The sequence below is a fragment of the Heterocephalus glaber genome, unplaced genomic scaffold (genome assembly GCF_053883595.1).
Source record: "Heterocephalus glaber isolate CG9 unplaced genomic scaffold, H.glaber_assembly_v1.0 deba00001606, whole genome shotgun sequence".
Lineage (NCBI taxonomy): Eukaryota > Metazoa > Chordata > Mammalia > Rodentia > Bathyergidae > Heterocephalus > Heterocephalus glaber.
The window spans coordinates 21,282,416-21,309,153 of NW_028258377.1; the positions used below are offsets into that span (position 1 = coordinate 21,282,416).

At 44.6% G+C, this 26,738-nt stretch overlaps 1 protein-coding gene across 18 annotated transcripts in view; it reads right to left on the bottom strand.

The window, feature by feature from the left end:
* Tenm2 (teneurin transmembrane protein 2) overlaps positions 1–26,738 on the bottom strand; it is a 1,248,268-nt gene that overhangs the window by 33,129 nt on the left and 1,188,401 nt on the right. For 16 of the 18 annotated variants that reach the window (XM_087194517.1, XM_087194513.1, XM_087194515.1 and 13 more), the window contains 9 exons: positions 23,588–23,707; positions 20,241–20,502; positions 19,203–19,470; positions 15,326–15,469; positions 14,645–14,894; positions 7,537–7,557; positions 4,438–4,670; positions 3,078–3,232; positions 1,025–1,899 (listed from right to left, as the gene is read on the bottom strand). In XM_087194517.1, coding sequence (XP_087050643.1) covers positions 1,025–1,899; positions 3,078–3,232; positions 4,438–4,670; positions 7,537–7,557; positions 14,645–14,894; positions 15,326–15,469; positions 19,203–19,470; positions 20,241–20,502; positions 23,588–23,707 — 2,328 coding nt within the window. The remainder of the gene's footprint in view (positions 1–1,024; positions 1,900–3,077; positions 3,233–4,437; positions 4,671–7,536; positions 7,558–14,644; positions 14,895–15,325; positions 15,470–19,202; positions 19,471–20,240; positions 20,503–23,587; positions 23,708–26,738) is intronic. The other 2 variants (XM_087194512.1, XM_087194509.1) reach the window with 1 other exon arrangement.

The following is a 26,738-nucleotide window of genomic DNA, read 5'->3' on the forward strand; positions in this document are numbered from 1 at the left end:
CTGCCTTTTAAATCTTCCCAAGCCCATTGACAAACGAATGAGAAATGAATGTTGCTAGATTTAGGAGTCATCAACAGTGAAATCTTCTGTTCTTTCTCTTGTTCCCTTTTCACTCTGTGACATCCTCCCCCTAACTTACTGTATTTTTACCTAGCCGCAACATCCAGACAGAAAGCAAGCAAGGACTTCATATACATAAAGGTTAACGCACTTCTTCCCCATCAAGGACAGCTGGATACTTATAAATTCCATTCCTATCTCAGGCAGTGATTGGGGGGATCAGGTCTTAGCAGTTTCCGCCAACCAGCATCTCATTGGTTAACACCTGGAGGAGCAGGCAGCTTGACCAAGAGCTGCTTCAGGAGCTAGGGAGAACAGCTTTTTGGCAAAACAAATGGTAAGACTATTAAGTATGAGATAATTGTTAAGGGAAATATGACCAGCTTTCACATCTTTTAATATACCTAGCACTTTATCTGTATTGATCTTCTTCTGCTAAAGAGGAAATTCAGAGTTTATCTACCTGTCTGTGCAATCAAGTATTGCTGGACCTACTGGCAAATTACAGGAGCCCCACTGGGAGCTTGCCTTTTAGGTTCTCATTTCCGCACCCATGGCAAACACGAATAATCAGCAAAGTTAATCAGCACTTTATCTTCCAGGTGCTGTGGGTGTCCAATATCCTGAAAGTTGAATGGCAAGCAGACAACAGGAATTCCCAGTGCTAGTAGGGAGGATGTTCAATATCAGAGACCCAATAGAGCAAATCACTTAAGAGTCAGGGAGAGAGACATGAATATCTTGAGGCCATGAAAAATCATTAAAGTTGGGAAGACAATGTGACTAAGCAATTTTTTTTTTTATGGTACCGGGGATCGAACTCGGGTCCTTGAGCTTGCGCAGCAGGCGGCGAAACCGCTGAGCTAAATCCCTGGCCCTGACTAAGCAATTTTAAAAGCAACACAAACAGCCAATCCTGATCCTGATGCCGGCTAGGGCAGAGATACTTTACAAACCCACTTACTCGTAGAAAGTTGTCCATCCTGTTTCGTCGCTCTTAGTGGCTAGGAGCCCAGTGTTCCCATCATAGGTCATGAGGCCAAGCTCCAGGTTCTGTGTGGACACGACCTTGAGGCCTCCATTGGTGCCCACAGTGAGGGTGATGATCTGACTGTCTGGCATGAGCAGGTGGCGGGGCATGCCACTGCTGTCCCGACGGATCTTCAGGGAATTGCCATTATTGTCAATCAATTCAGTGACGTCATTGTCAGCGCTATATGTAAAATTGTATAAGTATTCCCCTGTCACCAGGCTCACAGTGTACTGGTGGATGCCATCGGCATTGAAAACATACAACTCCTGCTCTCCGGGAGATGCAGCCTCATACTGGTTGAAGGCATTAAGAACAGGTTTGTTTTTGCTGACTGCCCGGATCCGGATATTCCCAAGGTCTGCAATGTAGATGGTGCCATCCGGAGCTACGGCTAAGGAGGATGGGGAATTCAAGATGGCGTCAGTTGCGTAGGCGTCATCTCCTGAGTAGCAGATGCAACTGACGTCATTTTTGCAGTCGCAGTCTGAGGCTGCCCCAGCTAAGAGGCAGATCTCTCCATTGGTTGTTACCTGGCGTAGACGATTAATCTTCTTCTCATCTGTCTCAGTGATGTAGAGCACCCCCGTGTGAGAGATGGCAATGGCACTGGCTGACTCCAGGGCTGAGTGGATGGCGAGCTTGCTGAGCGAGTAGTCAATACCGGGAACCTGGCAGTGCATGGGGCGTCCTGCGATGATGCTGACTTGGTGGTTCTCAGTGATTCGAAGGATGACATTGTTCTCTAGAACATACAGGGAGTTATCCATGGGGTTGACAGCAAGGTCTGTTGGCCACTCCAGGCGAACCTGTCGATGACACGGTAACACATTAAGGAACAGGCTCTACTATATCCAGTGTTCAAACGTGGGGCATGTACATTGATTTTTATGCACCTAGAAAAAGAGACTTAGCCTTTAACACATTCCATTAGAGGTGTGCATCAATGAACCAGCTGCCCACTGCCCTTGTTGACCGTGTGACAAACATCTCCTGCACCTTCACATGCCCTGACTAGAGTAGACTGCCAGTTCTACCCGTGATGCTGTTTCCCAGTCCCAGATGGTTAACCAGGGTCAAAGCTCTCATATATGGTGCACAGGCTGTTCACTGCAAAAGGGACCAGTGGAATCCAGCCCATGAGCCTGAGAAGGCTATGTTCATTTGGGTAAGACATCTTTATCTAAATAACAGAAAAGGACTATGTAGCTTTAAAGGTGACTGTAACTCAAGGGCACACAAAGTACAGGCTGGCTAGGAAACTTCAACTTGAGTGTTTGCCTGAAAAAAAAGAAAAGAAAAGAAAAAAAGAACTGAATCAAACACATTCCTCCTCTGTGGAATTTGAAATAAAAATCTTAGTAGCAAGTTGTCAGCTTGTTGTGAAATTTGAGCTGAAATTTATGAGGTTGACCGAGGGTTGAAAAGACTCTTACAGGAAAAGTGAATGTACATTCCAGGCTGTTTGAGAACATGCTACACATTCAAGGAAGCCTCTATTCTCTGCCACCCTAAGAGCCTTGATTAAACACACACTTTGGGGACTATTACAGAGGGCTGTGCTCTAGTTACTCTTGCACAAAGTAAAGGTTTATATAGTGAGGATGCAATCATTTCTGATTAACAGGGATGCTCTGATTGACACATAACACCATATGGTACAGCCTCAAACCTGCAATAATGATGGAGAAGAACAGTAATTACACAGCAACTCCTACCCTGTAATCTGCAACGGCTGGAGTATGTCACCAACTTGACTTCTCTGAGCTGCATTTCCCTCTCTCTTACACATTCTCTCCCATTCTTACCTGAGATTTTCCACTCCATCTTGCTGCCTAGTTCACCTGGGGGCCTTCTCCAAACAACCTGTGATCAGTGCCCGTATCTCACCCTACCATTCCTCTTCCAGTTCAAACAGGAAGCAGGTGAAAATGTCAGGCCAAGAACTGGAAGTTGCTTAATGATGAGAGAAGTAAGAGAGTCCCACCTGAGCTACATCCATGCTGGAGTCACAGCTCAGTGGCCGGACAGCGGTGAGATCATTGGAGCCCAGCAGGGTGGAGATGATTCCATTCTGGTCCACCTTCCGGATCATGGTGGCATCCACGAAGTACATGAGTCCATTCTTATCCACTGCAATACCTGTGGAAGGACAACCAGTGGGAACATAGCTCTTGGAAAGCAATCTGGTTTGCGGGGTGGAGGTGGAGGATGCCTTCCCACTCGTTCTCTGCTTGGACCTTACTGGGATGGATTAGAACACACAGAGCAGCGGTCCTCAGTCTTAGGGGCACTGCAGTGAGATCTGCATAATTCCTGGGGTGCTGGCGATAGCACCATCCCTCCCTCCAACTGAAGGAAGAACCCTGGGCTGCCAATGAACTAAGGCTGCCAATGAACAAACGAGGAACTGACTATATTTACTCTCTTTTGCAAAGAAGTTATTTCCAAAGTTCATTGCTCTAAAAATTATTGGTGGTAAATCACTTGAATATCCTTCACTGATGATTCCAACAATGTGGCTGAGAAACAGTGGTTCTCAGTCATGTACTCCCAATGCAAAATGTATCCATCCTCCAGGAAGAATTCCCAATTAAGCCTTAACTCAAATCAGCACTCCAATGCCCTGGGGGACACCAAGCCCTAGCATTCCCCTGTCACAGCAGGGCTGATAAGACACAGACCTTGGTTTCTATTTCTTTTTCGTTTTCATTTCAGTGCCCAAGTACAAGGCTTCACATCCTTAATCCATGCTGCAAGCTGCTTTCACACTAGCTAAAAATGCTAACAGGAATTAGACCCTCAGATGATTGCTCCTTAACCTTAAGCACCTTTAGTCCTTTTCAAATGGGGACCTATTGGTTCCAAGAACTCCTCCATTCCAGACCCCTGGAAATTATACCCATTCTTAATTGCTACCATTTTCTTGGGCATTTACAACATGGCAGGCACTGAGCTTTAGACTTTCTACAGTGTATTGTCTCTCACAAAAGTCTGGGAGTGGTTGGAGGCCCCTACTGGGCTTCGCTCTGTCTCCATCTCCCATAGTTGGTACTCTGGCCTCTGGAACTAAGATCTCCTTCTGGCTGCGTGACTAGCAGCAGTCAGAAACCTCCAGGTGCAATCCACCCCACTGTTCACTTGTAGTATATGTGGGTGAATAAGTTTACTTCAAATAAGTAAAAAAATTTAAACACCCACCCACACACCAAAGCGATCTATCAGAGTTAAATTATTTTAGGGAAAGCTGTGTTTTGGACTGCTGGGCTCCGTTCAGTTTCAAAAAGACACCAAAGCTCGAGGCAAGCTCTATCTGGGATTGAGATTTCTTCTTCTGCAGGCTTTACCTCTCGGGCTCATCAGGGTTGCGTCCACAGCCTTCCCTCCGTCCCCACAGCGGGCTTCATCAAAGGGCAAACACTGTTCGCCAGTCCCTGCCACGACTTCTGAATTCCCAGCCAGATCTTTGGCTCCACTCAGAGACTTGACACGGTAGATCCGGCGACTGTTGGTGTCAGAGACGAAGAGTGAGCCGGACACTGGGTCTACGGCCAAGTAGTACTTGTGCGCAGGGTTGTTGCTTTGGTAGAAGAAGCACAAAGAGAAATGAGGGAGGGGCTAGACAGCTGCCTCCTTGGTCAGAGAGAAGACAAAAACCCTAGCTGACTCTTATCTTCTCTAGCATCTTTCCACTTTAGTGAACTGGAAAGAATCATAACTTAGTGTTCTAATATAACATGGCTCTTCACTACTTCTAATGAGACGTAAGTGCCTCATGCTATCATGAAATTCAGAGATTCCATCGCACACACTAACAGACTATTGTGTCACTGAGCCATACAGAAGATCCCACTCTAGTCCTGTTCCATGGGCAGGATAGTCAAGTCGTTCAATACCAAGTGCGTGTCAGCCTTTTATTCCCACTGTGGGCTTAGCATATTCTCAAATGGGATTGAGGAAAACGGCCATGTGACAATGCTCCCTATTTCATCGACGCATCCTAATGCCTCCAAGGCACTAGATCATTACTACCGAGGCAACTGGAGTTTTCCTTTTTGACAGGAAGCTCCCCAGAAGTATCCCCCTTCCAACCTTAGATCTTACTGTTCTTTAGTGTAGATACAATACAGTTGGCGTTCAGAGTGAAGAAATGTGACTATCATGCTAAATCTGAATTACAGAGTGAAGAATTTTCAAATCTTGGGTAGCAGTGAGGTCACAGGGTGACTGCCAAGGCCTTATGCCACACTAGGAGATGAATGGCTTTGTGCATGTGAAGTGGACGAGGAAAGTGTGAGGCTCAGAAACTGGGGCACTTCCTCTGCCGTGCACCTACCAGTCTTGTGCAAGGGCCAGCCAGGACAGAGTGAGAGCTAGACCTGGCTCAGGATAAGACACAGGAAACTCAAAACTTAACTCAGACCACATGGTGACCTTAGCTAAGTCTCTGGGTGCTCTGGGTGTTAGCGTCCTTACTTGGGAAATGAAGAAATCAGCCTGGATCATCCCTAATGTTCTTTCGAGCTCAAAACCCAACAGTTCTCCCCCCTTGCAGTGGAATCAGAATGAGGGCTCCTACATGGTCAATAGCGGTTATTCAAGCTGAAACTCTGCAGGGGCTGCCTCTCTGCTCCAGTGGGGTAAACCAGCTTTTCAAACCACATGCCTGAGACAAGCATGGGTCTTGTCTTCCTGATATTTTAAAATTAGACTCTGGGCCAGTGAGAAGAGGGCATAGGTGAGGTGGAGGGAAGGTGAAGGTGATGACAGTGTTTGGCACATTTGTCCTGTAGCCATTAGCTGGTAAATCACTGATTAAAACACTACTACCACTTGGGTTCTTCCCCGATTTAAGGAGAAAAAGGAGCTAGGGAGCTATTTTTAGGGGTAATTTGTGAGGCGAGACCATCTTTAATCCCAGCTTCTCCTTGGGTTGCTATAAGACACAACTGAACTAGAAGTCAAGGTCTTTCTAAAATCCCAGCCTAGATAACTAGCTTGTAAGGGTAGGCTAGCTGGGTTCCCTCCCTTCCCGTTCCTTCCATCTTTCTTCTTCCTCTTTTTTTGGCTAAGTCATTAGAGAATATCCGGATATGCAAAACAAATTAAGGCAGAAAGGGAAAAACTCATGCCATTTTTTAAATTAGATGCTGCACTCTCTTACTGAATGAGCAGTAGCTGGCATGATCAACAGAAAGATCAAGGCGTTGCACATCTGTGCCTATCTACGAGCAGGATAATTAATTCTGGACTTTCTAGGGAGCCTGATTTGAGGAGGCTTTTCCAAGTGTCTGCTATAAAAGCAGGCAACTGAGGGTCTGGGATTAGTTCTTGCTCAGGGAGATCATTCTTTCCCATGGCCCCATGCTAATTCCAACCAAGGATAACAGAGCTGCTCAAGTCAGATGGACGGCCCTGCTTGCCTAGCTGGGTGACGGGACAAAGGTGGGCTTGGGTGTCCTTCTGGGGCAGTTCTACTCCTTCTCAACTGGGCTCAAATGAGGTCCCTATAACCAGCCAATTTTGAGGTGCCTGAGAATAAGAGGACTCTTCCTATGAATTTCCACTGACTGGGGATGTCATACAGTTGGACACCACTCTTGGTCTAATGTTGACTTAATATCATAAGGAAGCCCCTTCCATGTTTCACAGGACAGAGAAGAATTCCTTCAAGTAGTGAAACAAATAGCTTTGCTTCTTTTCCTCTTTCAAATAAAAGTAAGGTCCCTTTTCTCCCAGAATGTGCATGCTAGGTCCATTTCAGTGGAGTATATGCATGTGCTGTACAGTTTGTATATGAATTGAATCAGTATGGCCTTACATGATAACCTTTGATCAGTGAAATAACAGAGGTTATTTGGACAAACAGCACTTGGTCTACACCCCGCAGGCTACTCAAAAGTGATTCAACTCCATGAAAATGCTCACACATCTCAGGGTTGGATTTGTGTGGACCAGCAGATTGGCAATTAACTTTGTGTGGTTGTGTGTGTATGCATGCATGTGTGTATTTTTAAAAATGAACATATATCCAGGGGAAAAAATCATTAATGAGTTGAAAATGAGTTTTTGACCCGTTTCCAGTTCATTAAAGCTTTTGTGAACCCAGTCCAGAATTTACAAAAGCCAGAAGTTTGCCTCAACTGTTTTGCCCAATTCTGGGCTGCACTGAGCAGTCGGGATGAAAGTTCATGGAGGGTTCATTATCTCGCACTTGCATCTCCTGGAAATTCTAATTACTGTCAGCTTATTTGGTTGCTTTTTGACTGCATTTCATAATTGCGAAAGCTTATCATATCCACAACACACAATTAGCACATAAAAAAGTTACTATGTTTGGTACATAAAAATATACAATATTACACAAGAAGCACAAAACAAAAAAGCAAACACAAGGAAGCAAACGAACCATATCAAATTATACAGGAAAGAGTTCTTCATCTTACCTATGTTTAAACTCTTTATTTCTTTATAGAAAGAAAACAGAAGGAAAAAAGAACAAACAGTTAGCTGAAGAATTGATGATAAAGCAAACACAATATATATTTTTTGTTTCTTGTATAAAGGGGTCCCCAAAAGGGCAGTCTTCTTTCTTTTTTTCCCCCCTTCTACCTGACAGCTCTTGGCTCAGTTACTTGGGAAGAACCCCTGATTTAGGACTCATCCCGTCAGCTAGAAAATCTGGACAAGAGCGCTCAGACTCTGACAGGCAATGTAATGTGGCTGTCACGGGACAGGGAGCAACAGGTGAAACAGGACTTCTGGCTCATGAAGGAACCACAGGTAGGTTACACCTGTAACCTTCAGTGACACCTGTTGACCAGCAGCAACTACTGAGAGTGTGGTGGGAGAAGGACTCTGAAGCCCATTTTGAGTTCAGCTGCAAGGGTGAGTCGTTCTGAATGCTTACACTGGGTGGAGGCAGCATGGTCACACCTGCGCCATCTGTTTACAACACAGAGTCAGTACCACCCAAGAGAGCCCCTGCTCATACTCAGCTGCACTTTCAGAGAGGCTCTGTTGAATTTGGAGACTCTGAGGCATTTCTTATTCCTCCTCCCATCTCGTGTGTGTGTGTGTGTTTGTGACCCTAAATATGCATCCTTTCTCACAGCAACATCTAATACTGTGATGATTTCCATTATCATTCATGGCATTAATTTATAGGCAATAACAGTCCTCTCTTAACTGAACCCAGAGATGCCAGTTTCTATTCTTTTCTGGAGAACTAGGAAAAGATAGGTTGTTTTTTTCTTTAAAGAACAAAAATACATTTCAACTTCAACAGGAAAGTGGCTGAAAGTTAACAATGGAGAGAAGAGAAGTCAGTGCCTCAAGCAAGGAAACCGGTTCCCCATCCTTGAGGCTTCTAGGTTAAGGGGGAAGGAGTCGCCGACCTCTCTTCTCCTTCCAGCCGGAAGAGGGAGGCTTTTGGGAAGGGACAAAGAGGGCTGGATGTTCTGATTCTGGCTTAGGCTCAGCTCGGGGTTCTGCCGGGGGGCCATCATTAGTGGTGGGTTTGCACAGGGATTACATTTTATATTTCATTGTAACGTGTTAGTTTTTGCAAAAAAAAAAGTTAATTAAATGATGCTGATAACTCCTGAGCTCTGACTGACATAGTGCAATTTAAGATTCATTCTGCAAAGCCTGGTGTGTCAGGGTGGCAGTCGGGAATTCTCGCGTCTATTTTATATTGCTTAATGAAAGTGAAATGTTATCTGCCACCAGTGGTAGACATATTTGGCTCTTAATTATTGCAATATCAATTCCACTTTTTTTTAAAGTCAAGATTTTGTGAAAAGACTGGATGGGATTTAGGTCTGCAGACCTGACCTACTTCTTTCCTAAGAACATCTGCTTTAAGTTGATTAATATAATATCTATGTTGGGGAAGAAGATGGGAAGGGGTAAGAGAATCAAGTCGTTGGAGAGTGTAGAGTCCAAATGATCTGATGGATATGAACTTTGGATAAAGGCAGAGGTCACTGCTATTCCAATCTAGGGTCTGTAGCAGGTTGGGTGCTTAGTAGGAAACAAATAAAAATAACAGCATCCTCGAATCAGTCTATGCAGATGGGTACGGATGGCCTACTTACAAGGAACAAGCCTAGGCTTGTATGTGTGCGCTCAATAACACAAATCCTTTAAGCGTCCCTTTGAGGAAAAAGTGGTGTCTCTGATTTAAGAATTGAGATGGATTAGCTCTCCATACTACAGAGTTTCAATGACTCCTCTGTGAAGCCTACAGGGTCTCTCTTAGCTTTCACAGACTGTCTGGCAAGCTGTCATCACACTGACTTGTGATTTATGTTTGTGTGCTTGTCTTCCTCACTTCTTTGTGAACAGAACGTGACTTACTCATCTCTGTGTTGCAGACACAGTGGAGAGCCCAGGATGGGGCAAGGGCTGAGAAAGTGTGTTCTTCAGGCTGCTCCCCTCAGTGCTGGGCAGACCCTGCCTGGGACGATCTCCAATCCCTCACGTTCTGCTTGGAAGTATGGAGCTACAATCAGTTGGGACTATTCTCTCTCTCTCTCTTTCTCTCTCTCTCTTTCTCTCTCTCTCTGTCTCTGGCAGTACTAGGCATTAAAACCAGGGTCTTCACACTTTAAATTTTTTTCTTTTGAGATAGGGTCTCACTAAGTCTCTAAGTTGCCCAGGTTGGGCTCAAACTTGAGACTCTCCTGCCTGAAACTTCCAGAGCCCTGGGATTACACAGGTGTCCTACCATGCCTGGTTCACTGTCTCTTTTTATTCCAACTCCCTTTCTGTCCCATTTTGCCCCTTGAGCTGGACTGAGGGTAAGTTGGACTGACTACAGGTTTTTTTTTGTTTTTTTTGGTACCGAGGATTGAACTTGGGAGCTTGTGCTTGCAAGGCAGGAGGTGGACCACTGAGCTAAATCCCCGGCCCCTGACTATAGTTCTTGTTGTTGTTTTAAGTGAAGGGAAACTGAGTTGGGACACATTTAGTTCAGTTATAGGCAAGTGTAACTATGTGGCTTACAATCCTTTCAGCATCTAGTTAAATTACTGCCAGCCATTCTGGTGTAAAAGAGCTTCAGGAATGCCCCTGTCCTACCGTGTTGATTTGTCTCTGCTACTGTGTGGCATCACTCGAGGGGATGTGATGTCCAGTGTAGAATTCATATTTCAGTGCCACAAGGATATCAGTGAGAAACTGGTTAATTAATGACTATCAACTCATAGAGTATTTATTCGCTGCACAAGAAAATTTAAAATGTTCAGAAATATTACAAAGGAAACTTGATGGAGGCTTCCCCAAGTTTTACAACTCTACCCACTTACACATCACCCATAATCAATTGCAAACGTGAAAGGAATTTTCTCTGTCAATAATCGGAAACAAGTTTTGATCAGCCATACTGGAGGAAAGACTGAATAGCTTTTCATTCACTCTATAGATACTGAAAGTGACCCTCATATTAAAAGACAGCTAGGGAATATGGAGCCAAAAGGTGTGGGGAAACAAGTATTATGAAAGTATAACAGTAGTTAATTAACACAAAATATTAGGTTATTTGTCTGGATTTCTGTGATGTTTGTGCTGGTAGTTGGCTTGTTTTTTGGTACCAGGGATCAAACTCAGGACCTTGTGTTTGCGAGGCAGGTGCCAGAACCACTGAACTAAATCCTCAGTCCCTATAGCTGGTTTTTTTAAGTGTTGCCATTTGTTTTGTTTTCCTATCCTGAATAATATTCAGTTTCATTTTTCATTTTCTTATTGTAACATTGTTTCTTTCTTAGAGGAACCCCCCCCCCGCCCCCCAATATGTATTGGCTTCAGGTCCCATGAGAACTGAATCTGTCTTTGGTAAAAGAGCTCTGAACATGGTGTCAAGCACTGTCCAGAATCTCGTGGACACACGGCCATTATTATAGTTCTGGGTCGGGGATTCTGTTGTCTTTCCTTTCCTGAGCCTCGTCTTCAAAGCCTGGCCACATGGCAAGCACTGGCGTTCTCTAACCCACCCACTGAGTCCTCCCTAACACTGTCCTACCCTGCTGTCCAGCAGCGCCTGCCCTTGTGGGCTGCTCAGGTCAATTCTTGCTTCCACTTCCGGCTAGCTTTGCCCTCCCTCCCAGGTTCCTATTTCCTCACATTGCCATCCCCTCCAGCACTGACACATCTCCTTCCTCTCCCTGAAGATCTTCCCTGATGCAGTGATGCCCTGACCCCTCCTCAAAAGCACCACAGAAAGTCAGCATGGAGAAGCGGTTTCATTGAAAAAGACAGTACAGCTGGGGATTTAGCTCAGCAGCACTGCACCTGCCTCGCAAGTGAAAGGTCCAGAGTTGGATCTCTGGTACCAAAAAAAAAAGAGAGAGAGAAAAAAGAAAAAGATAGTACATTTAATATCACAATATACCTATGTTTGAAAAAGAAAAATAATTAAAGCACTTCAAATATTAAAGAAGATCCAAAAAGGGCCACATAAAAAAGGCAGAGAGACAGTGTCTCATTCTTCATCATTTAATGTCTTATATTAGGGTCCAGTTTCTAAGATATTCGCAAACTGTGGAGGGAGAAAGGATTTTCCTATGAGAGGAATTCATCCTAAGATGTGAACAACCGACAAATGTATTCAGCTTCAGAGGGCTTAGGTTGCACAATGACCAGTTGGAGAGGGTGATAATTATAAGGAAAAGGGGATATAAAAGGTGGGATATCAGGGTTTTTGGGAAGTGGGTATTGAAAATGTGCTCAATCAAAGTTCACAGGTGATAACCATATCACCTAAGAGAAGGCTCTTTCCAGCATGAGAAGTTACTCAAAAGCGTGTAGAATTCTACCTTGTGTGTTTTGTACAAACCAAGAAAGGAAGGAGGGACAGGGATGGTGAAAGAACCATGGCAACATTTCAATAGGATCCCAATTTTGAGGCTCAATTCTGGGGTGGGTAAGCAAGATGGGGATGGGCTCTGACTCCCCAGATTGAATCATTCAACTGCCAACTCACAATGGAGAAAAGACATAAGCAAGACAGGTCTCCTTCTCCCTCCTCCCTTTCTTGGCTGGTTACGGTTTTGAAGAAAGGGGATTGACAGCCCTTTGTTTTCAGGGATATAGTGGGAAGAAAAGAAGAATCAAACCAGTGTTCTTGTAAAAGCTTAACTTCTAATCGGCTCTAGGTTCCTGGCTGATGAAAGCACGAACAAGTCTAAAGACAGTTAAAAAAGTAAAACAAAATCACACAGCTGTCAAGGGAAATTGGGAGTCATATTCCCTCACGCTGTCCTCAGTGTCACTGTGTGGGCACGGCGTGGTTTCCTGGGCACCAGGAGGGGATGGGCACTGCTCTAAGCATCATGAGGTGACAGTGATGGAGGCGTCTGTCCTACAGAAGTTCACACACTGCGCCCTGAAGACTCACGCAGACTTAACTGAACAACGAGGCAGTGGGTGGCGTCAACTCAAATGGGAAATCAGACGCTTAAGTGATCCAGAGGAGGGTGAGAATGATTTCTCCTAGGGTGATCAGGGTTGATGGAAAGGGGGAATCTTCAATCTGGTGGTCATGGAGAGGGAGACTTGGTAGAGTAGCTATTCTGAGTCGAGCAAGCAGCCTGAGTCATGATTTTGAGGTGGGAGTATACCGGGCAGGGCTGATTTGACTTTGAGGAGGAAGAACTGTGGCGGGAGAAGAAGGGCCAGGCATGCAGGATAAACACCTGCAAGAATAATAATTTGTCTGGTTTTCACTGTACGTCTCGGGAAAGCTTCATACTACCTCCATCCCCCTCCTGCCTCCTCCTGTGTCTCTCCTCTCCTCACAGGATCCTGGCTTTCCTGGGTTAAAGATAGAGAGAAAAAATCTGGCAAGGAGACCTCTGTGGGGAGAGCTAGGAAAGCACTGTGTTGAACTGTCAGCTCGATAGCTTGAGAGTCACCCTGCTTTTTCTACTCTGCCTCCTTCTTGTCCTCTTTGCTCGTCCTTTGGATACAGAAGCCTCTTCCACCTCACGAACTCCCACCCTGTGTTCTGTGTTGCTTGATATCTCGTTCTTCAGCGCGGCCTGCACTGCAGCGACTTCCCAGGTGCCCTCTTCCTGCAGCGGGGGATCTTTCAGCCTGTGTCTCCTCGCTCTTGTGACTTCAGGGGCCAGCACAGGGGTGGCTCAGCCTTTGACCCCTGAGACTGCAGCCTCCTCAGTGTGGGGCTGCTGTTTTCTCCTCTCTTTATTCCCTGCAGTGCCTGGCAGTCTTTGCTCCCAAGAATACTCATCAGTAGCTGCTGGTGGTCAGGCTACTGATCTGTATCCCAGAAGAGGCCTCAAGGACAATGCAAATGGGACCTAAAGCTTCTCCTGTCTGTTACCTCATGGGTGAGGTTGCTTCGGGAGGCATCGCTGGCCTCTCGGTGGCCTAGGCCCAAATCCTAAATGGCGCCCTTGATCGATCCAGCAATCTCTCTGTGTCTGTTTCTCTCTCTCTTCATTCTTTTCACTTCATCAAATCCTACCTGATGTAACTAGAAAATATATTTCAGTTGGAGAATTTCTACATCTTTCTGCTACTATTCTAGTCCAAACTGCCATCACCCAAAACCAGCAGCACTGCCGCATCCTCCTGATGAATCTCCCAGCTCCATAGCTTCACTCTTGTGGTCTGTCCACATGCTGGCCAGGGGCATTTTTAGAAAAGGCCAGTGCAGTGTAGCCACCTCAGCTTCAATCTCCAGTGGCTGCCCACTGCAGCAAGAATGCAATTCACACTTGTCCACATGTCCAGTCAGTTGCTGAAGCTTCGATCCCCTCCCTGCCCCTCTGATTTCCTCTAAGGACACTCCCCTGGGCTCACTGTGCCCCGACACACTGAATGCCTGTCAGCCCCTTCAGTAAGCCAGGTTACTGGCTAGTATTAGGGCTTTTGCACAACGTCTTTCTGTTCAGCATTCTTCCCCAGCTTACTTACAGACCTTATTTCTCCCTCTATTTACATATCTTTCTCTGAGTTGAGAGTCTGGAATCAACTTTCCTAGAGAAAGCATTTTCAGGTGTATGCCGGTGTTAATATTTCCCTAGCACCATGCAGTCTGGACTTTGGACCTAGCAGCAAGCAAAGGGCAGGAGGTTCTGCCAAGGTGGCAAGAAATTACCTAGGAAGGCCTAATGCAATTATGCTGCATCATATCCTAGTGAATGTGCAAAGATTCAAAGAATTTATAGAGCTAACACACAGAGGTGCTTAACAAAAACTTTTGAATTAGTAAATAAACATTAGTGTCTCGCACACTTTGATGTGCATCACAATGTTTTACAGAGATTTTAAAAGAATGAAAGACATCATGGTCCTTCTCTAGTCTGAAGACAGAAAGTCATTTCCCTTGCTCATAAATCAGTTGTTGACAGTCATATCAACCTGTGTGTGCTGGCGTTTCTCTGCAACCTTAGTTGATTCTGGGCCTAGGTTTGGGATCACAGGGATTACATATTCTCTGGAGAACCCCAAATACAGCTACCATTCATCCCAAGGGACTCAGGAGCAACAGGGAGTGAGAGGCAGAAGTTTGCTTGCATGTTCATTTACCGTAACTCCAAGATGCTGGTCACATTTCGAGAGGGAAAGATGCGCCGGATGTAATTGAAGTCACCCACAAAGAGGCTGCCATCGACTCCCACTGCCAGAGCCACGGGGGCCAGCAGCTTGTTGCCCTCGGCAAGGCCATTGCAGCTGGGACAGGAAATGCTGCGGCGTCGGCCATTGCCCATGATGCTTGTGATAATGGCAGGCTGCTGGGTCAGGAACTGGTTTTCTCCAGTGCCTTTGTGCAGGATTCCTGGGAGATGGAGACAAAGGGGAGTGGTCACCGCAGCTCTCTGGGGAGGACAGTCATGTTGGCCCAGGGAGGGTCAGGGGAAGGGACAGGGAGGAGAGAAGATTCTGGAAACCTCTTTTCAGGTGCTCTCCTACTTCCTCATGAGGCTTAAGGAGCTAGAATGGGACAGCAACCCTCAAATGCCATGGGCTTGGGTGAAGAGCACTTTGAGGGATATGTGAAGAACTATGAGGTATGTCCTGAGCGAACCAGCCCCATGTTAGCTGACATTTTAAAGGAGGTAGGAAAATAACCTGTGATTTTTTTGAGGGTGGCACTTGGTGACATGGCTGAGGGAAGGGGAAGGGCTGCTCCTGGAAATGTCAAGGCTGGAGCGATGGTTCCAGGGAAGGCACGAGGCTGTCCACAGGAAAGCAGAGGAGCTCACATACCGCTCTTCACGTTGAGGATGTGGTGCTTGTCCAGGGACCAGCCCCCGAGGTTCGAAGGGTCCAGCTCAAAGCCCTGCAGCAGAGCGGTCCTTTTTTCCCACAGGATGAGGCTGGGGCAGGTCTCGTACTCAAAGCCCACAGACACTGAAAGGCAAAAGGGAGGTGGGACAGAGCAGGGGAAAAGACAGAGGTTTTGATTACTCTGGAGCAGTCTAGTGAGAATGAGAAACACGTGTTTGGGGGATACAGACGCTGTTCTCAAAATCACCCCAAGAGGTGGGCTGATTGCTTTTCTCTTTGTGATTCCACAATGTTAACTTCAGATGTTGAGCTGAACTCAGCCTTGAAACTTTATACAGTTGTACTTCACGTACTTTGTGTCCAACGGACAACCAATGTTTGAAAATGACCCCAGTGATGTGGAGGGAGAAGGGGAATCATTTAAAAACTGAATACTGTATAATTCTTCTCTAGAAATAGATGGGAGACTGTTTCTCTCAGCCTGCTCTTCACCAAGTGCATTTGTTATATCTTGTGTTACTTATTTTCACTTACTAGGAGAAAGAACTTTGGAAGCTTAGAGGCTCATTGAGGAGGAGTTCTGAGGCACCAGCTTGTATAAGTCAAAGCACTTTTTACAACTGGTAATGCTGTAACTACAGGTTTTGCAACCATGTATTCAACCAACCATGGATTGAAAATATCTGAATAAAAATACTGCATCTGCACTGAACATGTACAGATTTTTCTCTTGTCATTATTCCCTAAATAATACAGTGTAATAACCATTTGCATGGCATGTACATTGTGTAAGGTATCATATGTAATCTAGCTATGACTTAAAGTGTATGGGAGAGTGTGCATAGGTTGTATGCAAATGTGGCATCATTTTATATAAGGGACTCAAACACCTCAGATTTAGGTATCTGTGAGGGGTTGTGGAACCGTGGCTCTGTGGGTACCAAGGGATAACTGTGTGTTCACTCAGATTTTTCAGGAAGTGCCAGGAGAGGCAGGCACTAAGCGATGTGCAGCCTACCAGTGCCATGGAGATCCAAAGAGGATCAGACCCAAAATCTTATTTGTAAAAACCTTGCATTTGCTACATGGACAAATGAGAGAGGAAGAAGGAGACGGGCATTAGTCTTATCTTGCCTCCTGCCTTATGCTCGTGGTTCCACGTTTCTCGCATGTAAAATGGGGTAAAGTCAAGCCTCAGTTTCTTCAAGAAATGTGGTAAGGGTGAATAAGATGAAATGCTGGGCACCACACATTGTTAATTGAAACACTATTCTAGAAACATAAAACATTGTTATTGCTGTTCCTACTACATTAAACTCTTAAGTATGTGTGTCACCTTTGGGATTCTCTGCAGCTTTTTAGAAATCCTGAGCTATAGAAGTGCTGATATGAGTGAAGAGTACATTTTATCCTAAAAACAGAAACTGAAAACCAAAAACTAAGCCCATGTATTTCCTAGCTTGTCCTCTAAAAACACCAAGAAACAGTGACCAGCCCAGGGGAAAAGTGGATTGCTAGTGCTCTGCTTGTCACCTTGATATTTTATTCCTCACTGAAAAGAACCTGGACCCCTTGAAGAAATGACCCAAGAAAGAAATGAATGATATGAGATCAGGCGTGCATTTAACCACACCAGATAGCAAGAGAGGCATCTACTAGGGTCACAAACAAGGATTCGGGAGTCCACTTAAAGATGCTCCCAGTGCTCAAACATGGGACCTTGTGACTATTATTAGGAGAATGACTTCAGTGGTTGAAACATACTAGATACATTTCAGTCTGAGTTTATAATGGTATTTAAAGAAACAATTTGCCACTCTCGGAGGACAAACCAATTCATTACACTGAAAGTTAGAAAAGAAGCGAACTAAGTAAGCATTTGTCTTTTCTTATTTGAACTATGCCTCAAATAACCAAATAGTTGATGACAAAACATCTCATATAAACTATTCTAGCTAACAGATGGGAAGCAATAACAGAATTAAAATATCACTGTGCGGTCCCTAATGACCTACAAGATCTGGGCAATGAGCGTCTACGGCTGCCCAGATTTTTAGAGGCACACATCCTGACACTAGGTGCCTCCAGGTGGAAGAACACAGAACTACCTGTCAGGTGGTGCTGCTAGAAAGGATAGTCAGACCTGAACTGAGACAGCCTCAGACCCAGTCATCCATTCACCAGAGATGCTGGGGCCAGAGGAACAGGTCAAATGGCCACCAGCATGCAATCAGGAAACATGCAACCAGACGATGGGACATTCTACACTAACAACCCAGTTTCATGAATGAATGAATGAATGTCCAAAAGAGAAATGGAAAGATTAAAATCTTTAAAAACTTTTAAAAATATTTACGAGCCCAATCAATTGCAAAAGGTTGATCTTATTTGGATCTTGACTTAAAGTATTAATATTTTAATATATTCAAGAGACAACTGAAATATAGAAAAATGATTGGAAATTGTGGGGGGTTTTTGTTGATAATGATATTGCCATTATGTTCTCAAAGTGAGTTTTAGAGATATATTTTGAAATATTCCAGAGGAAGGGATGGGATATCTTTGACTTACTTCAGAAAAATGCAGGAGACAGGGGAGTAGATAAAGGTACAGCAAACAAGATTCATCATGAGCTGATAATAGTGGAATCTGAAGTATATAAGGGTGGATTATTATATTCAGTCTACTTTTTGATATTGGCTATTATTTTGATATTTGCTAAATCCAGTATGGATGGTCCTTGATATTAAATACATTCAGTACTCCAATACCTTCTGACAATTTTGAGTAAGTTACTAACTCCACTCAATGATGAAGCTGACACTGGGGTCACATTCTGGGCATTTGTAACAGGCCAATTGTGTGATCTTAGACAAATTCCTTGGGCTTTCTCTCTTCTGCCCCATCTACAGCATAGGGATTATGAGGGACTATGAGGTGACCCGACACAACCAACTCAGCAATGTTGTGTGCACAAAGGCAGTGCCTGATAAACACTGGCTGCCAATTCTAGTGAAAATATCTGAGCTTACTGGTTACTTACTTTGGGAACTTATCTTTACTCACAGTTCTTGAAAACTACGAGCCTACTTGTGAAGACAATACAGGACGCTGGAATTTAATTAATCCCTAGATAGCTCTCTACCAGTAGGAAGATCCTGGGCAGATATTAATCCAGAGCTCACAACTCTGATAGCCACAGGAACTTTCTCTTATAGTGATCTTTCCTAAGTAGGGGATGGTGTGAGTCCCTCAAAAGGCAAAGCCCTAAAACACAGCAGGTAGCTCTCAGATCAACTTGAACTCAAATTTCTTATTCTCAAAGGTGCATTCTGTGCTATTTGCAAGTCCTCTCTCCGGAACACGAACCAGTCCCCGCTCACCTCTCTCCTTCACCCTGAACACTCGCCTTGCCTACCATGCTCCAGCCGTAGCTGTCTTCTCTGTGTCCCTCACACACTCCTGCCTCTTCTCTGTGCCTGGAATGCCCATCTCCTGAAGTCACCTGGCGCCTTCTGATGCTCACATCTGCATTTAACTGTCACCCTGCTGAGAAGAATTCCTTGAATGCCTGTCCACAGATGTGCCTTCTCCTCGGTATATATCTCTTATTGTTATTTTCTTATTAGCACTTATTATAGCTTGATATTTCCTTGTCCACTCTGTGTTTCTTTTTTATCTTGATCTTCCCCTTGAATGTAAGGTAGAGGGAAGAGGGATTTTGTCTGTGTAACTGACCTCTGTGTCTTTATCTGCTACAACAGTGCTTGGTATACAACAGGAACTCAGTAAATGTTGATTGAATTAAGATATAACTAAGTCCATGAACTAGTAAATGATTGAAACCACCACATACCAACGGCATCTGAGAGTCCATACACCCTTTGGCCATAAGCATCGGTCTTGTCCCAGATGAAGGTGTAGGCCAGGTTGGGAGAAGCCTGGAAGGACTTTTGGAAGAGATGCCCCTCGACAGCGACCATCAGGTGGACTCTGATGAGGTTCAAGGGGACTGTGGACTGGGTCATGGTGATTTTCAGCAACGACTTGTACCCTGCAGTTCTAGAGCTCAGATAACGAAGCTTGACGTTGGAACCAGGGAGCTCAATTTCCTCATGAAGGACCTGGAGGGAAACACATGGTAGCTACAGCATATCAAACACACCCTGGCAGGTGGGCTACCAGCAACCCAAAGCTGGATGGTTGCTGCCTCCCTCACAGAAAAGTATCATAACATACGTGGGTGCAAGAACCACTTCCCACAGCTGAGAGGGAAAAAGAGAAAACTAACCCTAACTTCATCCTGCACCATGGAGTGAAGGGGCTGAGGTTATGATTTTTGGATTAATAATTATTCTTGGTCACTGTTGTATTTCTTTTAAAAAACACACTGTTGGCAAAAGATGTAAATAAGAACAGCAGGCTTTATTGCTAGCTGCATGCAAGGAGGCCACAAGAGGCTGTAATTATATGAACCTCCAACTTCCACTGACAATCGGTATAAAGCAACAGGGAGGCAATAATGTAATCTGCCCTCTGTCGTAACACCGATGTAGATCATTAAAGAGCCTCTTATCATGTATCTCGGTGACTAACAGGAATAAAAAGCAATTTGCAGGTGGGTTGCACATATGTAGATTGTTTTTATTTTATTAAAAGCTCCAGCGACTGCCAAAGTCTTGAACAACTATCTGCAAACATCTAGAATGTCCGGGAGGGATTCAAACTTTGGTCTCCAGTGGCTATAAATTCTACTGTGCTCCTATTTTTTGTCCCTCCTTTTTAATATTAGTTTCTGGCCCACTGAAGGAGGCAGAGGGGACAGAGGAAGTTGGCTGGTTGATTTTGGTTAGGGAAGTACGGAGCGTCTCATCCTGACACCTGTCCGTCCTACCTGGGTCTCAGGCACGATAGGGTTCTGTGCAGGGGCGGCACTGAAGAAGGTAGACAGTGGGGAGGAAATGATGATTGGGTCGGGCCGGACAAAGCCACTGAGGTCACAGCTGGGGATGGAGTTCTCCTCCGTCTTCATCACCAGGGTGTCCATGGCATAAAAGCTATTCCACGGCAGCCACACTGTGCGCTCCTGGCTCATGAATGGGGCTCGCTCAAAGTGCAGAGTCAAGGAGGCGCCGCCATTGGCGATCAGGTCAAATCTGGAGAGAGGGAAATGGGCTCAGTGAGTCAGGAGGATTCACTAGTCCCGTGACCTCAGAGAAGCCGGAGGGGGAGAGCACCCGAGAAGAAGCAGGGGTTTGGAAAAAAGTGGGCTAGGCTGGAACCCAGACGCTGCCATTTATCCGGTGTGCAGCCTCTGGCATGTTACTAGCCCTCTCTGAGCCTGTTTCTTCATTTGCCAAATGGAAACGATGATACTAACACTCAGTATAGCTGAGGGAATCAACGTGATGAAGGTTGGGTACAGAACAGGGGTGAGCAAACTATGGCCTAAGGACTAAATCTGGCCCACCATCTGTTTTGGTAAATAAAGTTTTATTGGCACATAGCTACGTCCATTTGCTTATGTATCCTCTGTGACTCATCCCTTTCACAGTGGCAGAGCTGAGTAATGGCAAAAACCTCCACACGGCTACCGAAGCTTAAGCTATTTGCTATCCAGTCCTTTATGGAAAATGTTTGTTGATGCCTGGTATAAAGCTATTAGCATGGCAACAGGCTAACAGGAGGGTTCAGTAAGCAGTGCAGTTATAATGACAAGATGTTAAGACACAGGGAAGGCTCCCAAGAGCCTTCTTCTTCAACCTCTGCTCCTCTGCTATCTTTGGCAATGGTTCTTCAACTGAATTCCTGTTTATTCCTCAAGAGCTGGATGGGGGGCGGGTATGATGAGGAGAGTAAAACAAAGTTAGCTTTTTTTCCAGTTAACAGAAAGGAAGGAGATTAGTGGAGAGAAGTTCCCCAGCTTTAAGATGTACTCTACTAGAATTTCAATGCTTTGAGGGCAGCAGTGTTTCTGCCTTCCTTGGTTAGAATTCCCCATGTCAAGATCCCAGTAAAATTCAGTGAAAATATACTGATCGCTGGCTTCATCCAACTTTGTATCAAGCTTGATGTTTGTTTTAGTAGACATAAAGTGAATGAACGAGGAGCACATAAATATTAACGTCAATAGAGCATACACAGTGCAGCAGTTTACACATTAGTTTGTTTACAAATTTATTTACTGGGTGTGCAGGCTGCTGGAGACAGTTTTGCCTGGGATGCACAAGAGAGTCTTACCTTGAAACAAAATTGTTCCTAGCTGGCACGACTGAGTGAACAAGAGTTTGTGTTGCATACCATACTCTCTAACACACCGTGGGAATCGTCAGAGCATTCTCAAACATGCAATGGGACTTTCATGCCTTTCAACCTGAACAAGCAAAAGAGTCCAATCCAGGAGCAGGAACAGATGACTTCGGGGGTAGACTGGGGTACAACTAGCCAAGAAGCATCTGAGAGGGTCAGGGGAACAGGAAGAAGGAACGGACAGGAGACTGAGGGGTCAGAAATGTCTCCCTGTATTGTTTCACAGGCCTTTCAGGAATCGATTCAAGGATGTTGGTCCTCTAGGACACCGGCTTCTAGAATGAACAAGCCCCAAAGGGTCTCTGCATGATAACACTTGGCTGTCCTGGGCTTTCTAACAATTAGGTTTGATTACAGAAATGTATTTATGAGCAAGATGTCAGACATTTAATGAATGAAGATGGTTCCCAACTTACTTTGGGTGGACTTTTGATTTTTCAACTTTGCAATGGTGGGAAAGAGATATGCACTCACGGAAACTGTACTTTGAATTCTAGTCTGTCCCTGGCCTGGTGATATGCAGTGTAACCTGCTCTTGCGACACAGGGCGGTAGCAGTGAGCCATGGTTCCCAACCAGCTATGGTACCACAAGGGTGACCAACAGGTACTCTGCAGCCTACTGTGCTGCTAGAGTAGGATGTCTGGCAGGTTAGGTGCATTTCATGCATTTTTGACATATAATATTTTCACTTTGTGTTGCATTTATTGGGATATAACTGCACTGTGAGTAAAGGGGCATCTGACTTGAGAATTTCACAGGAATCATTAGGCCTCCCTTTTTGGTTTTTGAACATGAGAACAGGGCTCCTGTGGGACGATAATTTTTTAAGGGCTTTTTTTTTTTTTTTTTTTTTTTTTTTGAGACAGGGTCTTGTTCTGTAATTCATTCTGGCCTTGAACTCATGATGTAGCCCAGGCTGGCCTCAAACTCACAGCAATCTTCCTGCCTCAGCCTTCCAAGTGCTGTGATTACATTGCATGTACCACCACGGCCGGCAAGGGCTGATAATTTTTGAAACTGCCTGCAAGCCTACCTTAGAATATCAGGAAATAGGGTAGACACTTTGCCAGAGAAAGGCAAGAATCACGGTTCTTACCTCCACAATATGTCCATGATTTTCCTGAGTATGGTTTTTATAGAAAAAGTATTTCAACAGATTTACAGTGACAGTCCCTCTCTTCCTCTGGAATAGAATGTGATTGTGTGTGTGTGTGTGTGTGTGTGTGTGTGTGTGTGTTTCTAGTCCAGGGCAAGTGTTTCCCTCTTTCTATAGATTTCTTTTCTTTTTCTCTTTTTCTTTAACTTTTGACTCTATGCCCAATGGACTAAGAAATACAGAGCTTTCATCTTGCCAGGGGCTGAACGGGTAAACGTTTCTAATCAGAAGATAATAGGGGAAGGTTGCCTCCTTCACGCAGCAGGGTGACTGCTAAATGTATTTAATTAGGCTCCTCTGATTACAGCCCACCCCCTCAAAACTGTAGCGAAAACAACACAGCTCCTACAGCCACAGATGAAAGCAGAAGGGGATCACCACAGGACACTGTCTCATGTGGATCTTTGTCACCCTGCACTGTCTTTGATTTAAAATAGGAGTTAGTTTCTAAGAGCTCCTTTTCTTCCCTTCTTGGGTCAAGAATCTGTGCCCATCCCCAGCACACACACAGAATAGCTTTTACCTGACATGGGAAAAGGAAAGAGACAGCTGTTAGCTCTCCTGGATTCACTGACCTTTCTATTTATTTTCTGGTTTTGATCCCACACCAAAAAGCACAAAATGTCTCTGGGGAAATACTCCCTAAGAGGTCTGGCTGCTGGGCACTCAAGTCCACAGAAAGGAACCACACACGAGGTCTAAGCCAACAGCACTGACGCTGTCTCTGCAGGAACACTCCCTCCTGAGTGGTACGAGCCCTGCGAAGCTACTCACGTGCCATCCTGACGGGTGATGGTGTAGCCATATTTCGGGTACTTGACGAAAGACACATTCACGCCAACCAGGGGAGTCCCATCCGTAGTTACCACCTGGCCGCGGATGAGAGAAACCAGGCTGAAAGAGAAAAAAGTAGAGGTCTCTGAGCCACACGTAGGAGAACAGTGAAACTGCGTGGGTAGGGGTGGAGGTGGGGTGGGGGTTGCCAAGTTCCTCTTCCTCAAAGCCACTGCTCACTCATCCTCCTCTGGTCTCTGGGCAAGGAGAAGGCTTTGCACCTTCACTTCCGGCTTCACACCACACGGAGAGGTCGGGCCTTGCTCCAGTGCCTGATGGTGTGGGCTGGTGTTTGGGCTGGGCTCCAGGCCGCCTCCCATCACTCACGTGTGTGCCTCAGCCTGGCACAGACAGAGTTATGCTCCGGTGAGAGCTTCCCCATCTGGCTGCTCATTTCCTAATCTGACTTTGGAGCGAGGCCATGTTACTCTTGCGCTCCAGGCTGGGCTGGCAGAGGGGTACAGGGGCACACACAGAGGTTCTTTTATGAGGCTGGACATATATACACGTTGCTTTCTGCTGCCCTCTAAGAGCAAAATTTCTCACAATCCATAAGAGTTTAAGGAAAAGGGGATGTTGGAGATATTTTTGTATCTGGTAAAAAATATCTTGGATGCTGGATTGTGTGTAACTACATATTTTTCTTTATGTCAGATTCCTGCTATCTTGGGAGGGGGTGGTTGAAATGCCATACTTTTTTTTTTTTTCCTTCTGGTGTCAGGGAAAACTCCCCTCTCTCCAGAAAGTAGTAACTAGAATTTTCCCTAGAATACCAATTTCCAACCAGTTACCTTTGGGAAATCCGATAAAGCCACAGAGATGCTACAATATGGGCTGAATATTCCTTATCTGAAATGCTTGGGACCAGAGCTGTTTAGGTTTTGGATTTTTTTTTTTTTTTAGATTTTGGAATATTTGCCTATCTGTAATGAGACATCTTGGGGATGAGACCCAAGTCTGAACACAAAATTCATGTATGTTTCATATATACCTTACATGCAGAGCCTGAAGATAATTTGATGTAATACTTTTAATACTTTTGTGCAGGAAATAAAGCTTTATGGCATGGGATTTTCCATTTGGGGGTGTCCTGTTGGTGCTTAAAAAGTTTTGGATTTTTGGAGCATTTCAGATTTTGCATTTTTGGATTAGGGATGCTTGAACTGCATTCTACTCAAAGCACACAGAGGGCAAATGCACATGTCTCCTTTCACCTGAATTCTCTTGACTTCTTGGAGAAATGGGACAAGTGAAGCTTCATATTTATACTGAGCTTCCAGGCAGATCTGCAGCTGTATTGTTGGCCTTGAAGATGTGGTCAGCTTGGTTCCCAGATCCCTGGATAACCTCCCAATTTCTGGACTAGGTAATCAAGCCGAGCCATTCTCTGCCAGAATCTTGTCAGAGATTTTTGGAATGCATTTACTTTTGCAATCTTGGGTGTCCTGGAAGCTGGAGGGAAGCTGTCTCCAAGCATCTTTCTTTCTATTAGTAATACCCCCAGCTGTTCAACTCCAGCCCTCTGATGATCTCAGGAATGTTTAGACTGTTCTACTGACAGCTCTAATTGTCTGCTACTGGCTGCCTAACAAATGAATCCCATTTTTAGCTGGTTTCAACTGTGATGCTAGAGTCTTTTGAAAGTGGGAAACTAATTTATGAAAATAATCTTTTTGTTCAATTCCCTCTTCTTATCTAAGATTTCTGTATGGCCTCACGAGACACTATTTTAAAAATCAATGATGTGTGTTGATGACCACAAGGTACACAGTGCTCATGATGAGAAAACAAAATTGGGAGTACATTCCACAGTGGTTTTTGTTCGCTCTTCCATTTTTCTACTACTGCTATTTTTTAAAAATCGGTCCTGTAGCATAAGACTTGCAGAGCACTGTAGGAATAAAAGGGACTGGGTTGCCTGTGATTTCTACCCTTCCATTTTTCGAATTCTTCATTGTTGCTGGCTTCCTATCATTTCTAGGCAGCCAACTCACAGAAAAGATTCAGAGAAGACATGCCAACAGTTCATTTCTATTTATGATTACTGATGTGTAACAATTATCACATTATGTAGATAGTGAGATCTGCTCTATAAATTATAGTGGTGGAGTCAAGGCATTTTAGTTATTTTTGTATGCCATTATCTAGGGGAACGCCTTTTTAGAAGTCTTGAATTAAGTTCTTTTTTACTCCTAGCTTTGTCCTTCATTATTTGTCAGATGATAATGCACTGAAATTCACATGCGTACTGAACTTCAACCTGTGTCTTGGAGTACTATTTTGTACTTCTGAATTATGTATCCATGCACACAGGCGGGAGAGTGTAGGCTCATCAAAGCTTTGGAGAAGCTTTTTCTAAGGAGATCTTCTTTCACTCAGATCTCTGGGCTGACTTCATCCACCAAATATTTTGGGGTCCCTGGTCTGCTCCCCTGTATCTTGGCTTTTGCTCAGGATGCTTCTAGGAAGTGATAACTCTTGGTGGGAAAGATGAGATGAAATTAGAAAGGACAGGTGATGAGTAAGTAGAAAAAGGAGAATATCAGGAAATGACAGATTTAGGGTAGAAATCACAAAATGTTAATTAGGAAGCAGGATGAAATGGATCGTGAGCCTTTACAGGATGCATTTACTGTACAAGTGAAGCATGTGCAAACTCCACTCAAACATTTACGACCTAGTGCAAGCTCTGTTCGTAAGTCCCTGGCAACATGGATTATGTGCATAATCAAAAGGAAACACACCTACAGAATCAATCCTAGAACTAGGATTTAAAAAGCAGAGGAAATACATTTTTTAGGGGGTCAAAGATTGGTAGTTTCTTTCTTTTTTTCCAAGGTTCTTCTATTACCATGCATAATATAAAATAATTATTCTAATTGTACTAGTCTAGAAAATGAGTTTTATGAGCCAAATGTGGTACAGACAGGAGATGTCAGGGCAAAAACAGAAGAAGGTTGAGATTATGATTTCTTTTATGTCATTATTTCTTTTTCTATTTCATGTTTAGTAGAACCAGAATAGAGAGAAGCTAAAGTTGCTGGTCATAGGTGACCTTGTTATAGACTCAGAAGGGCTGCTGTGAAGGGGA